This window comes from Octopus bimaculoides, chromosome 7 (genome assembly GCF_046866305.1).
Source record: "Octopus bimaculoides isolate indiv1 chromosome 7, ASM4686630v1, whole genome shotgun sequence".
Classification (NCBI taxonomy): Eukaryota; Metazoa; Mollusca; class Cephalopoda; order Octopoda; family Octopodidae; genus Octopus; species Octopus bimaculoides.
The window spans coordinates 8,544,358-8,559,357 of NC_142934.1; the positions used below are offsets into that span (position 1 = coordinate 8,544,358).

The following is a 15,000-nucleotide window of genomic DNA, read 5'->3' on the forward strand; positions in this document are numbered from 1 at the left end:
TGCTTCGCGTTACTACATAGAGAAAAACTGAAGTGCGTGAATTTGAGAGGGGAACATGTTGAATAAAATCATAATTCACTGATTTTCCTGTATTTTCTTTTACCCAGAATCAGGAACTTTTCAGTCTTTTACCAACCACCTACTTGGTAGCAAGGTCGTCAAGGAAAGTATTTCGTTTTAACCACCATCCTTTAAGTCTTAAGAATGTCTTGCAAATTTTTATTGTCGTAAATATCGTGATCATTTATAGCATATGAATTAAGGATTTTCCCAATTAAGCATGTGTATGTATGTATGTATGTATGTATGTATGTATGTATGTATCATCATCATCGTTTAACGTCCGCTTTCCATGCTAGCATGGGTTGGACGATTTGACTGAGGACTAGTGAAACCAGATGGCTACACCAGACTCCAATCTGATCTGGCAGAGTTTCTACAGCTGGATGCCCTTCCTAACGCCAACCACTTCGAGAGTGTAGTGGGTGCTTATGTATGTATGTATGTATGTATGCATGCGTGTATGTATGTATAACTACAGGGTGTCCCAGAATGAGCTTTTCCAATTAAATCGGGCAAATTTTAAATGACAGAACTGTATGTTTATTACTTAATTATGGAACCAAAACAAACAGATTTATAAGTCGGATGTCAAAACTTTATTGAAAATCTTTTATCGTCTGCTCCGTCTGTATCCCTGCAAATTTCAAATCTATCTTTAGCATTGCGAAACACATTTTGAAGCATTTCAGGAATTATCTTCTGCGCTGCTGACTGAAGGCGTTCTTTAAGTTCAACTAAACTTTTGCTCCATCCTGGGGGTGGATGTAAAGAAAAATTTTGTAGCTAAATTGAAAAAAAAAATGCTGTCGTGGACAGATAAGCGGGATCCAACAGAAGCGAAAATAAAATTTAACAAAAAAATTCATAAAATTAACATTTATTGAACATGATAAACATAACTAAAAGTGAGTTTTCTTTAAAAGACTCACTATTTCACTGATACAAATAATTAATTCTGAAACACCCTGTATAAATACGTCAAATAACACAAGAAAAAGAAAGCCTGTAAAAATAAAATTTTATTTACTTTAGATATATAATAGCATGAAAGATTTCAGCTGTTTTATGATTTTGCGTATTCGTTTAGTTTGCAACACAAATGAAGATATCAGCAGTTTATTGGTTTATAATACAATTCTCTCAATAATAATAATAATAAATACTTTTAATTTATGCACAAGGCCGGTAATTTTTAAGGTAGAGCGGGTGAACGACTTGACTGCTACTTTATTTTGTCTACCCTGGAGAAATTTAAAAAGCAAAGTTGACAACAGCGGAATTTGAACTCAGAAAGTAAAGCGACCGAAACGTACTTCTCTGACGTCTCAACCGGCAAAGCCACTTTTAATAATTATTAAGGGCAAGGCCACTATATTTTTTTAAGGTGACAGGGATAGTCGATTACAATGATCCTCACCCCACCTACCTTCACCAAACACTTTACTCATACTTTATGCTATAAACTACGTTTAGATGAATGACAAAGTTAACCTTGGTGGGATTTAAGTTCGTAATGAAAAAAGCTGGAACAAATACCGCAAGGCACACTTCCCAAACTTCTAACGATTCTGCCAGTTCCACCCTTCTGTAAAGTAAAAATTCTTTCAAGGCCTGAAATCTTGGGGTGGGGAGCTAGTCGAGTATATGAACCTTACCACTCAGCTGGTGTTTATTTAATCCACCCTGTGGAACAAACAGAGACGGAAAAAATGTCGCTAGTTATTTTGTTCGGCATTCCAATTATTGTACCAGCTTGCTGTCTTCTTAAAAGCTGCACTAAAGATTTCTATATAACCAAGGAGCCAAACCTCAAAGGAAGAGGTTCAATTCTTTGAAATCATCTTCATTACTTCACTGGTAGCTTTTTATCAATCTTAGTGTGATGTCCACCGCCCAGCCGAGGCAACCAATTCACAATCCTCTTACTAAAAGTTATAATAATCTTTACTTTAAACACAAACGTTAAGGGAGAAATAGTTAATTAAATCGACTCCTGTATTTAATTGGAATAGAGGTAATGTTGACTTCGGCGGGATTCAAACTCGGAAAATAAAGGGACGCAACTAAATATCGCTACATAAGCATTCCGTAATGTTAAGAAATTCAACTTCAAGGAGCTCATTTATTGAACTTTCTCACCATTCTATATATGGTTCAATTATGAAAACTTAATGAATATTTTTTCCTAACGAAAGCCTACAAATATCTTTCTGCTTTCACTTTTAAGTCGATTTTTATTGCTTCCAAATCATAAACATATGATAATATAATATATCACTCAAAACCGCATTTCATTAAAGTGTTTTGTTCAATTAAAAAAAACCATTATTTTTTAAAATGAAATTTTATGGATCATTAAGTAAATATAACTAAAAGAAACATGCAAATAAACAGTTAAAAAAATAATGTAAATAAACAAATACTTCTAGTCTCTTCAAAATAGAATCACTGATAAATGTAATTTTGTTACAAATAATTTTAAAAAATGTAAAATATTTTAATGGGACAATTATTTATAAATAGGTGTGGGTGTGTGGTGAGAAGCTTGCTTCTCAATCACATGGGAGTAGGTTCAGACCTACTACGTGGCACCTTAGGCAAGTGTCTTCTACTATAGCCTCGGGCCGACCAAAGCCTTGTGAGTGGATTTGGTAGACGGAAACTGAAAGAAGGCCATCGTATACATGTGTGTGTGTGTGTGTGTGTGTGTGTGTGTGTGCGCGTGCGTGCGTGCGTGTGTGTGTGTCCACACCAACGCTTGAGAGCCGGTGTTGGTGTGTGTTTATGTCCCCTTAACTTAGCGGTTCGCCAAAAGTTACCGAGAGAAGAAGTATTAGGCTTTAAATAAAATAAGTCTTAGGGTAGACTTCTTCGATTAAAACCCTTCAAGGCGATGTCCCAGCATGGCAGCAGTCAAATGGTTGAAACAAGATAGAAAGACAGAAAAAAAGATAAAATGTACTGGAAAATGGCGACGGCTTAAAAAACGAGCCTGTTTTTTTTTTTGTCTCTCTGTATTTCAGGCGTCAAGGGGTTCTTCATCAATTTTTATATGTTGTTCGACACCGTAACGGAATTTACTTTTCCCCGTTACACTCCATATAAGGCAACCATTTTCTCTTCTACAATTTCTCATTATATCTTGATGCGAACTCAAGAGCTGAACAATGTTTCCCTCAACGACCGATAAGAATGAATTGTTGTCTAGCAAGTTGGTCAGTACAACAACGATACGCCCTCGAATACGAACAGACAAACGGAAGTCACAGTGGAACTCCTCTTCTGTTACCACCAAAGAAGCCGTCGTACGATGTTTTGGTCGTACTTGCACAGAACTATTCGCTGTCCATGTCAAACTCTCTTCGTGTGTTTCTTCACTTCCTTTCTCCATAGTCACCTCACGACCGAATCCTGTACTCACCTGAAAAAAAAAAAGAAAAGAAAGAACATGTCTTTACTCTGCAGGTGCATCATGTTACCACATGAATTTTCTCCCCTGTAGCAACAGGGCAGTGGCAGGGTAAACAATTCTAGAGAAAATGTAATGTACTAAAGGTTAATTTAATGTCACTTTTAATATGCCCAGTATAAGATCTGAAATTCTGGTCATACTGATGTCTCTGCCATCTCACCGCCTTAATAATAATTCTTTCAAATTATAAGGCAGCGAGCTTGCAGAATCGTTTGTACGCCGGACCAAACGCTTTGTAGGATTTCGTCCATCTGTATGTTCTAAGTTCAAATTCCGCTGAGGTCTACTTTGCCTTTCATCCTTCCGGAGCTGATAAAATTTATACCAGTTGAACTCTGGGATCGATTTAAATCTGCTGGCTTTGTGCCAAAATTTGAAACAAATTATCCTTTTAAATTTTGGCACAAAACAAGAAATTTTCAGGGGAGGGGAAAGCTGAATACATCGAACTCATTGCTCGACTGATCCTTATTTTATCGACCCTGAAATGATGAAAGGCATAGTCGACCCCATCTGAATTTGAATTGAGAACGTGAAAAACGCCATTAACTATTTTTTGCTACAATTGCGCTAGCTCACTGCCTTTCATCAAAATTTAAATCAGAAATTTACATCGTACTGCAACTTTGATCATTTCACTTAAGAAACGAAAATAATATCTAACAGTGCATGGGTTCATGGCGGACGTAAAGAATGTGGACCGCACCCACTTTCGTTATTTTTATTTATTTTTATTTTTTACAGAATCCCCCATTTTTGAGTACCGAGATTCTGATTCTGCAAAAAAAAAAAAAAAAAAAAAAAAAAAAAAATGGCATTTTAAAATTTCGATTTCCCGCCCCAGCCCTAAATTCTTCAATTTTCACTTTTTTCAGAATTTTATTTTTAGAATCGTAATCTCCGTATTTTTCTACGTATTTCGCAAAAAAAAAAAAAAAAAAAATTCTGAAAAAGTGAAAATTGAAGAATTTGGGGGAGGGGGAATTCAAATTTTAAAATGGCGTTTTTTTTTTTCGCAAAATCAGAATCTCCGTACTCGAAAATGGGGGATCTGTATAAAAAAATTTTGGCGGAGGGAGCCAGTCGATTAGAGAAAAATGTACTAAATGAATTAAATAGAAAATAATTTAAGGTGTCAAAACTTGTGAATAAATATGTATATCTGTATGTGTAAAACGATGACTTGATTGGCACTATATTTTGTCAAGCTCAGAAGGATAAATGGAAGGAAAATTTGATCCCGACCGGATATAAACTAAGAACGTGAAGTGTGTTAATGAATACTGCAAAGTTTTTTTGTTTTTTTTTCTTGACATCATTGTAACGATATTAACTGCTCGCTATCTGTCATTCTCTGTGAAATACTTACTACAAACTATTCAAATCATCTCTTCACCTCTTCAGATTTGAAACCTCGCACCAATGTTTAAAAACCATTATTTGAATTAAGCAACCGTTCCACTGAAAACGTGAATGGGAAATAGAAACGAAAAGATAAGGTTAAAAATAAACTGAAAACAAACCAGTTACCAAATGCGCTACTGACCTCCATAATATCCTCAGGGAGGGCTAACTTCAGTTCAATATTAAATCCTTTCGAGAAACCTTGAGTCAAAGCTGTGGTACATGTAGAAGTAGTGGTTCGTTCTGTAGTGAAAGAGTTCTCCTGATTTTCCTTCGTATTATTTTCGTAGATGGATTTAAATACTACTTGCGACCTCTGACCTTTGCTACGATCCTTGTTTAGATATTCCAAGTCGAACGTGCTAAATTCCGTGTGGTTCCAATTGATCTTCAATAGTACGTTTTTGTATTCGTGCTTTTTAGCGTCCTTACTAGACTTCTGAAATTGCGTCCAAGCCCAGTTCTTAATAAGTGGATCCAAATCAACAATGTTGGCATAGTCCATGTTCACTATATGGCCAAAAAAAAAAATAGATAAATAAATAAAAGACCATAGGCATTAATTTTAGATGAATTTTCAGGGATAATATTTTTAAAATATTGATCTTTCAGTGAGATCCAGAAAATAAAAATACATATAAAAATTTAAAATAGAGTCAAGTGATCGCAACTCTCAAGCAGAAGGGGAGATAAGTTTAGGACATCCGGTATATATTCTAGGGAATATAGTCTAGAGACCCAATTCTGGACTATGTATGCTATGGCTTGCTGTCAGTAAGTAAATACTATATGGCCAAGGGCATTGATTTCTTAGACGGCCCTGATGACCACTGGCACCACCACTACCAACTACCACGACAGCAACTACATCTGCAAGAATAGTACAACCACTACTACGACCACTACCACTACTACCATCACCGCCATCGCCAGCACCATCACCACCCTACCCCTAAAACACGAACCCTAACCCTAAAACCCTAAAGCTAAAACCAGTACAAACGCACGGACGATGTCATAAATAACAGTACCACGGATAGTTGTTGTTGAGAAACTACGGCACTAATTTTATTCAAGGGAAAAGATCCCATGACACCGTTAGAACATGTTGTTTACATTCCACGGCAGTAATTGTTTTCACCTCAATAGACGTCAGTGATTGGTTGAAATTACCGAAATACGACAATTTTTTACATGGAATAACTTCGAATACAAAAATTTTTATCTTTTCTAATAACACAAAATATACAAGTATACGAAGTTTGAAAGTGTTTCGGTACCAAAAACACTGCATAAAGCATAAATGAAAAGTGTTGCCCGTCAAATCAAAAAGATCCATTCGGTGTTCAAATCCTAGCCATATTGACTTCGCTCTCCTGTTCGTTAAAAATACAATTTACCCGTCTTATACAAAACTGTGGCGTCATATGCTACGTAAAAAATAATCATTATTTGATTACACTTTGTTATATTATCATTCATTACAGTTACTATATTTAAACTTTTGATAAACTGCAACGTCATAAATTTGGTGATCAATGTGAAAAAAATGTACAAAGAAAGAAAATAACAAAAAATCATAGAAAGAAGGAGAGACTGTATGAAAGGAAGAAATTATGTGGTGAAAGAAGAGAGAATATTTTAAAAGTCAAAATAACTGTAATAATGGATTCTCTCTCTCTCTCTTTCTTTCTTTCTCTTTTTCTCTCTCTCTTTCTCTGTCTCCAACTCTCTTTTTTTACTTCCGCTATGTCGTCCCATTCTCAAATTAGTTACAAATATTTAAAATTTCCCAGCTATTTTATTTCTCTATGTCTCTTGTGTATTTTTTTCCCCCTTCCTCTTACATTCTCCGAATTTATTCGGACGCGTTTTCTTTTTATTTCGAACGCAAATGTATGTTAGTTGGCGCTTGCGTTAATACGTCATGGCGGCCAGGAGTCGTCGATGAAACAATATAATGGTGTCGTATAATTTACTCACGTTGTTGTTGGGAAGAGAGAAGCGCAACTAATGTAAAACAAATAAACACTACCCCCCACCCCCCACCCCCGCACATGCATGCATGCATATACACAATCGCGCATATGTACGTAGTCAAGTATGCATATGTGATTTGAATATTTCGTATGTATATATGTATGTGCGTGCGCTATAGGCACAAACTTATGTCCATATGAACTGCATACGTATGTGTTTATCCCGGGGCTGAGGAATATATAAGCGTTTATTGTTTATACCACTTAAATGCAAATATATGTGTGTGTGTGTGTGTGTGTGTGCAGAAGAAAGTGAGAATTTGTGTTTACATTCATCCATCCATGCATGCATACATACATACATACATACATACATACACACACACACACATGTGTGTATACATTTATGCATATGTACGAACACACACATAAACTTCAGTGTATGTGTTGTATGTGTGTGAGTGTGTGTGCGTATAAATATATCTATCTATCTATCTATCTATCTATCTATCTATCTATCTATCTATCTATCTATCTATCTATATCTATATATATATATATATATATATATATATATATATATATACATATATATATATATATATATATATATATATAGAGAGAGAGAGAGAGAGAGAGAGACTTATATAAAGACATATATGTACGTGTGTGTATATGATATGCATGTATGTATGTATATATATATGTGTGTGTGTCCGTGTGTGTACACACATACACACACATGCATAGGTGCACACATAAATAAGCGTCTAAATCTATTCCAATATATAAATCCATTCATCCTGCGCACACCATCACGAACTTTCTCATATAGACATATAAACACATAAACCATACATTCATGCGCATAAATACACAGACACACACACACGCACATACATTCTATATGTGTGTATAGAAAGAAATACGTACACGCATAAATACCTAAACGTATACATACATACATACATAAAATATTTTTTCAGTGTCATAAGATATAATAAACTTCAAGTTATTTTCTTCAACTATTCTCTCTCGCTCTCTCTCTCTCTCTCTCTCTCTCTCTCTCTCTCTCTCTCTCTCTCTCTCTCTCTCTCTCTCTCTTTCTCTCTCTTTCTCTGTCTCTTTAACTATCTTTCTTTTACTCTCTCCCATATTTCTCTCTTCCTTTTCTCTTTTCTATCAATATTTTCAGGTTTTTATTTCTATTTTCGTTTTATTTCAAGAAATAACTGGGAGGCGGACATCGGAGGTGGAGCAATGGAAGATATAAATAACATTATTGAATGCCAAATATGGCAGCTTTTCCAAGAATCTTTGTCAGTGAGACTAACATTATCGACGAATGTCCATTACTATCGGCGTTTATTGTTAGAGTAATAGTGCGGAAATGGTGGTGGTGGTGGTGGTGGTGGTGGTGGTGGTGGTGGTGTTGGCGGCTGTGGCGGGAGTGGAGTTGCTGGTGCCGGTAGGCTTTTCGTGGTTAATTATGTGGGGGGAAGGGGAGAAGGATAATTCTGGAGTAGAGAGAAAGAGAGAAGAAGAAGACCGAATACTTAATGGAGAAGAGGAGAGAAAAGAGAAGGATAAAGAGATGATGATTATGATGACGACGACGACGACGATGATGATGATGATGATGATGATGATGATGATGATGGTGACGATAGACAACAACAAAACCAACAACGTTGACGACGGCGACGATGAAAAGATCTAACAATTTCTGGATGGTAAAGTATGGGTGTGAAAATGAAGAGAGACCAGATATGAGAAGGAAAACGGGAAAGAGAGAGAAATAAATAAATAAATAAATAAATAAATTTAGAAAGAAAAAAAGAAAAGGAAGAAGGATTTGGAGGTGAGAATTGAAGAAAAGGCAAAGAAACGGTAACATCAAAAGAGAAAATAGCAAGATTGGTGAAAAATAAAGAAAAAAAAATGGAAGAAAATTAGTTGTAAAATATCCAAAAAAAACAAATATATATACGAAGAAAATAAATAAATGAAATTAACGAAGGAACGAACGAGAATGAAAAAGTCAATGGAAATAATTAAACAAAAAAATGAAAAGGAAGAAAGGAAGGAAGGAAGGAAGGAAGGAAGGAGGGAGGGAGGGAGGGAGGGAAGGAAGGAAGGAAACAAGCAAAGAAGGAGGAGAAGGAAAATATAAAAACAACAGGAACGAAAAAGAAAGAAGTGTGAATCAAGATAGGGAGAGGGATTTGAAACCAAACTTTTAATTTTAAAATATGTGTGTATGTGTGTGTGTGTGTGTGTGTGTGTGTGTGTGTGTGTGAGAGAGAGAGAGAGAGAGAGAGAGAGAGAGAGAGAGAGAGAGAGTGAGAATAGAGATTACTAGCAAAGCTCTTCCTTACTCTCATCATCATCATCATCATCATCGTCATCATCATCGTCATCATGAAATCATGAGAGTGGGTAGAATATTAAAAAGAAAATTATGGTGGAAACGACAATAGCTGGGATGTTGTTGGTTGTTAATTGTTTAGTACCGAATAATAGTCCCTATTATCAAAAACGTTCTAGCTGTTTCCAACCAACCTTATAAATCATTGATCAATGCATGTATTGAGTTCTCTTTTAGTTAATGTTTGATGGTTTTATGCATGGAAAAAAGAACAAAAACAATGTGTGTCTATGTATATCTATCGAACTTTCCATTTTGTGTGTGTAAGTATGATAATTTTAGACATGACGTTCTAGAATTGCATTATCGGAACTGCCGACTTTATTTTAAACACATCAAGGTGAAATTTGAGTGAAATTCGGCTGCTATTTTGCAGAGAGACCGACCACGCTAAAAAATCCTTCCTTAGTTCTCACAGAAGTTATAAACTATAGAATTGGTTTATATATGTTCAATGTGTGTGGTACGAACACTCTTCGATACCGTTTCTCCCATTCCGTTCCAAAATGATAATAAATAATTTTCTCTAAGGCAACAGCGATGGAAATTTCTTGCGAATTTACAACAGCCGATAGATGAAGCCTGCAGGGCGGGACAGGTGAGAGATGGGAAGCCATTTTGTTTCCTAATAATACGCTGGGGAGAACTGCCAACCGAGTGGCGGCGCTAGTTTCAGGAAGTCTTCAATGACTCTTAACCTCTCAATCAATCAATCAATCAATCAAGAATTCTCTCTCATTCTTTTTCTTCCATTTATTGTATATATATATATATATATATACACACACACACACACACAGAGTAATCCCTCGACTATTACGGGTTTTAAGTTCCCAAATCTTCCAGACTACGTGAAAATCCGCGAAGTAGAAACAGTACAGTACTGTATATTTATTATTATTGTTTTATGATTTGTATATATTTCTTTTATTATAAATGCAAAACAACACCACAGAGGAATCAACGTAAGATTAAATAATAAACCGCGATAGGTGAACCGCGATATGTGAGTCGCAATATGGCGAGGGATTACTGTATATATTATATACTTTCAGTTGTTGCAGTGACTGGACTGCGGCCATACTGGGGCACCGCCTTGAAAAATTTTAGTCGAACAAATCAACCCTAGTACTTACTTCTTTTAAAGCCTGGTACTTTTTTGCCGAACCGCTAATTATACGGGGACGTAATGAAGCTAACACCGGTTATCAAGCGGTAGTAGGGAAAAACATATACACAAAGACACGCACGCACACAAATATATATGTATATATATATATATATATATATATATATATACACACACATATATACGACGGGTTTCTTTCAGTTTCCGTCCACCAAATCCACTCACAAGGTTTCGTTTGACCCAAGGGGTTACACAGTGGGACTGAACCTGGGACTATGTGGTTGGAAAGCAAACATTTTACCACACAGCCATACACAGACATAAACGTGTGTGTGTGTGTGTGTGTGTGTGTGTGAGTGTCTGTGTGTGTTTGAGTGTGTGTGTGTGTGTGTGTGTGTGTGTGTGTGTGTGTGTGTGTGTGTGTGTGTGTGTGTGTTGCGAAGGCAAAAAGGTCAACTCGTGTGTTTAGATGCATTGATTTATCGACCATGGGGATTTAAATGGCAAAGTTAACCCCGCTGGGACTTGAACTCGGGGTGTAGGAAAACAGATCTACATACGGCGTCCTACAAACTAGAGCAAACCGGAGTAATCTGTTACTTTTTTTGTCTCAAATTGCTTTATGGCATGAAGTAATTAATTAATCACTTCTTAGCACTTAATGAGATTAGCAGATTTAAAAAACTAAATTTTCGATTGCTTATATTGGTGCAAGGTTACGTGAATATTCAAATTGGAGGGAATAAATAAAATGTACGTCTAATAACTCTCTCTCTCTCTCTCTCTCTCTCTCTCCCTCTCCCTATATTAACAGGGTTTATTTAGTTTTATTTTCACTTCTGGTTTCTGTTTATTTATTTATCTATTTATTTAGTTATTATTTTTCTGAAATACAGCTCTTCTTTTCAGTAGTGACGAAAATACCTTTGATGTATGTATAATCTAATAAATTAATGTGTGTGTGTGTGTGTGTGTGTGTGTGTGTGTGTGTGTGTGTGTGTGTGTGTGTGTGTGTGTGTGTGTGTGTATGTAAAAAAACATGACAGATAATGTTTGCACAATTCATAATATATACGCATATATATTTTACAAGCTTACATGATGTTATATATACATATATGTTCGCATTTAATATTTATGTGTGTGTTTGTGTGTGTGTGTGTGTGTGTGTGTGTGTGTGTGTGTGTGTGTGTAAATATATATATATATATGAGCAGATTCCTGGAGCACAATTTTGGGACAATTTTTAAATAAATTTAGTATGTGTATGTGTGTGTGTTTGTGTGTGTGTGTGTGTGTGTGTGTGTGTGTGTGTGTGTGTGTGTGTGTGTGTGTGTGTGTGTGTGCGAGTTTAATAAACAAGTATATAAACCACGTTGTGTCAATAGACTAGGTTAAGTTCATGACGCCTTCAACAAAACAATGTGAAGAACATGCTCATCAAATATCGGTGGTCTCTCTTTCTCTTTCTCTTTCTCACTCACACACACATATACGCATATAGATATTAGAATAGAAAGCCATATTGTGAAATAAAGGGATTAAATTTGCTTTAGAAAGCCATTACAATACAAGCTGGAAATAAAAGAACTAATACTGAAAGTAAAGTAAACTGAACGACGGTTCGTTATTTTGCCTTGTCCTTATATTTCAATAATTCGGGATTAAAAACCCTTTATCAAGAAAAAAAATTCGAGGGCGATAACGAACTAATGTCTTTTGAGCATATATGGCATATGTGGGTGTGTACGTATTCGTATGACGGATATTTATTTTCTGACTCAAGTTTGTTGTTTGATCGCGCATAGGGCCTTCTCTTTCGCATACACACACACACACATATAGGTACGTGCGTATGTGTGTGTGCGTGTGTGTAAATATATATATATATATATATATTTGTGTGTGTGTATAAATGTGTATATACACTACATATGTGGATACGATATATGATGGCGGTATATATTATATATACATTTAAGTACGCATCTATCTCTCTCCGTGTCTCTCTCACTCTCACTCTCTCTCTCTCTCTCTCTCTCTCTCTCTTTGTATATAGATGTATATATGTATATGTCTTTATACATATATAACATACATTAAACATATCTTTATACTTATATATGTATATACATGCATATGTATATATATATATATATATATATATATATATATATATATATATATATATATATATAGGTTAATGAGTGTGTGTTGATTTGTATACTCTGACGTATATGAATATATAAGTTAACAAGCATTGCGATAATGGGATACAAATTAGCTTTTCAGGCGCAGTTAACTAACCGTGTCCTAAAGTGAAGCACTTAACTGTATTTGGATTGCTTCCCGGTTTGTATCGATCTTAGAAACACAATGAAAGGGATTTCTTCTAAACTGATTAAGAACAATATTTATTTTGTATTTGATTTGTCTGATTATTTTCAACTGTGTACAATCTCAAATTTTGTGGATGAAAAATCAATCTAATGGCTTGATTATTTTCATATCATTGGTGTTTAATCAATCGATACTGAAATTTGAAGAGGGACAAACCTTTTTCCGACGGAATTCGAACCTAAAGTAGTGAGTTTTCAAATTAGTTATTTCACTAATTTACTGCATCTACCATTTGTAATTATGTATACAAATCCACGGTGGAGGCGCGTGGCTTAGAGGTTAGAGTATTGTACTTTCAGTTGTAAGATTGTGGTTTCAATTTCCGGATGTTGTGTTCTTGAGCAAAACACTTCATTTCACGACATTTCACGTTGCGACAGGGTGGTGTCACGTTTCTGGTGCGGGGTTGTTGTGGTCTCTGTCACCGATACGCCAAGCAAACCGGGTAACCGGCTTTATGGGCTCATGGACACGAGGCAGAAATGTCCAAAGGATGTCGATGATGATGACCAGTGGTTCTCAGCCATTTTTTTTTTTATCTGTAGGCCCCTTTAATTTCTGTTTTACTCGGGTGGACCCTCTTAGCCATTCAATGCTTAAAAAAAGACATTTTTATAATCAAATATTATTACGAATTATTCTTTTATTTTTTTATTCCCTTACTTGCTTCAGTCATTTGATTGCAGCCATGCTGGAGCACCGCCTTAAAGGGATTTAAGTCGAAGAAATCGACTCCAGGACATTCTTTTTAAGCCTAGTACTTATTCTATCGTTCTCTTTTGCCGAACTGCTGTGCTGGGATGTAAACACACCAACATCGGTTATCAAGCGATGGTGGGGGCAAACACAGACACACACGCTCATAAATATACACATATATGTGTGTGTGTATATATATATATATATATATATATATATGTGTGTGTGTGTGTGTGTGTGTGTGTGTGTGTGTGTGTGTGTGTGGAGGCGCAATGGCCCATTGGTTAGGGCAGCGGACTCGCGGTCATAGGATCACGGTTTCGATTCCCAGACCGAGCGTTGTGAGTGTTTATTGAGCGAAAGCACCTAAAGCTCCACGAGGCTCCGGCAGGGGATGGTGGCGAACCCTGCTGTATTCTTTCACCACAACTTTCTCTCACTCTTACTTCCTGTTTCTGTTGTGCCTGTAATTCAAAGGGTCATACTGAGTCACGCTGAATCTCCCCGAGAACTACGTTAAGGGTACACGTGTGTGTGGAGTGCTCAGCCACTTGCACGTTAATTTCACGAGCAAGCTGTTCCGTTGATCGGATCAACTGGAACCCTCGACGTCGTAAGCGACGGAGTGCCAACGTCGTTTATAAGAATTTTATTACGTAACAGGGATCTGTTCTCTGTTTTGTGAATACAATTATCGAAGTTTCCCTTCGTATATAACCGGTATTTAATTCTCTCACAGACAGAAAACAGACGACGCCTAAGTATCACCCCATTGCTCGCACGCACACACACGCACACACAATTCAGTTGTTGTGATGAAATATAATTGGTGTTACAGGAATGTGCAGATAATCACGATAAACGGACGAAACATTGTATTTGACAAGTGTAATTGATAAAGACAGGGCGGAATAGGGTAACGTGAAGGAGGCGTCTAACAGGGGATGGAAGCACGCACGCACTCACACACACACACACACACACACACACTCATTATGCATAAAGCAATTAGTAGTTGCCAGTGCTGGTTAAAATATTGGTTACAGATGACCAAATTAGATGAATAATTTCCTGATGGATGAATGCATATGTATTTGTATGCGTGTGTGTGTGTGTGTGTGTGTATATATATATATATATATACACATATTTATGTGTACGTTATATACATACGTGTGTGCGTGTATTTGTATTATATATATATATATATAAATATATATACATATTCTTTTATTCTTTTACTTGTTTCAACCCTTTTGACTATGGCCATGCTGGAGCACCGCCTTTTAGTCGAAGAAATTGACCCTTTTCTAACCCTGTTACTTATTCTATCAGTTTCAATTGCCGAACCGCTAATGTTACGGGGACGTAAACATACCAACATCGGTTGTCAAGCGATGGCAAGGGAACACATACAGACACAAAC

General features: G+C 36.2%; 1 protein-coding gene across 4 annotated transcripts in view; it reads right to left on the bottom strand.

Moving 5' to 3' along the window:
- Window positions 1–1,064: 1,064 nt before the first annotated feature.
- The window catches only part of LOC106877292 (uncharacterized), a 24,743-nt gene continuing 10,807 nt past the window's right edge, over window positions 1,065–15,000 (bottom strand). For 3 of the 4 annotated variants that reach the window (XM_089354727.1, XM_089354723.1, XM_089354725.1), the window contains exons 2-3: window positions 5,082–5,449; window positions 1,065–3,484 (exon numbers count right to left, since the gene is read on the bottom strand). In XM_089354727.1, the coding sequence (XP_089210853.1) occupies window positions 3,083–3,484; window positions 5,082–5,449 (770 nt within the window). In that variant the 3' untranslated portion in view covers window positions 1,065–3,082. Of the gene's footprint in view, window positions 3,485–5,081; window positions 5,450–13,031; window positions 13,130–15,000 lie in introns of those variants that run through there. The other variant, XM_089354726.1, reaches the window with a different exon arrangement.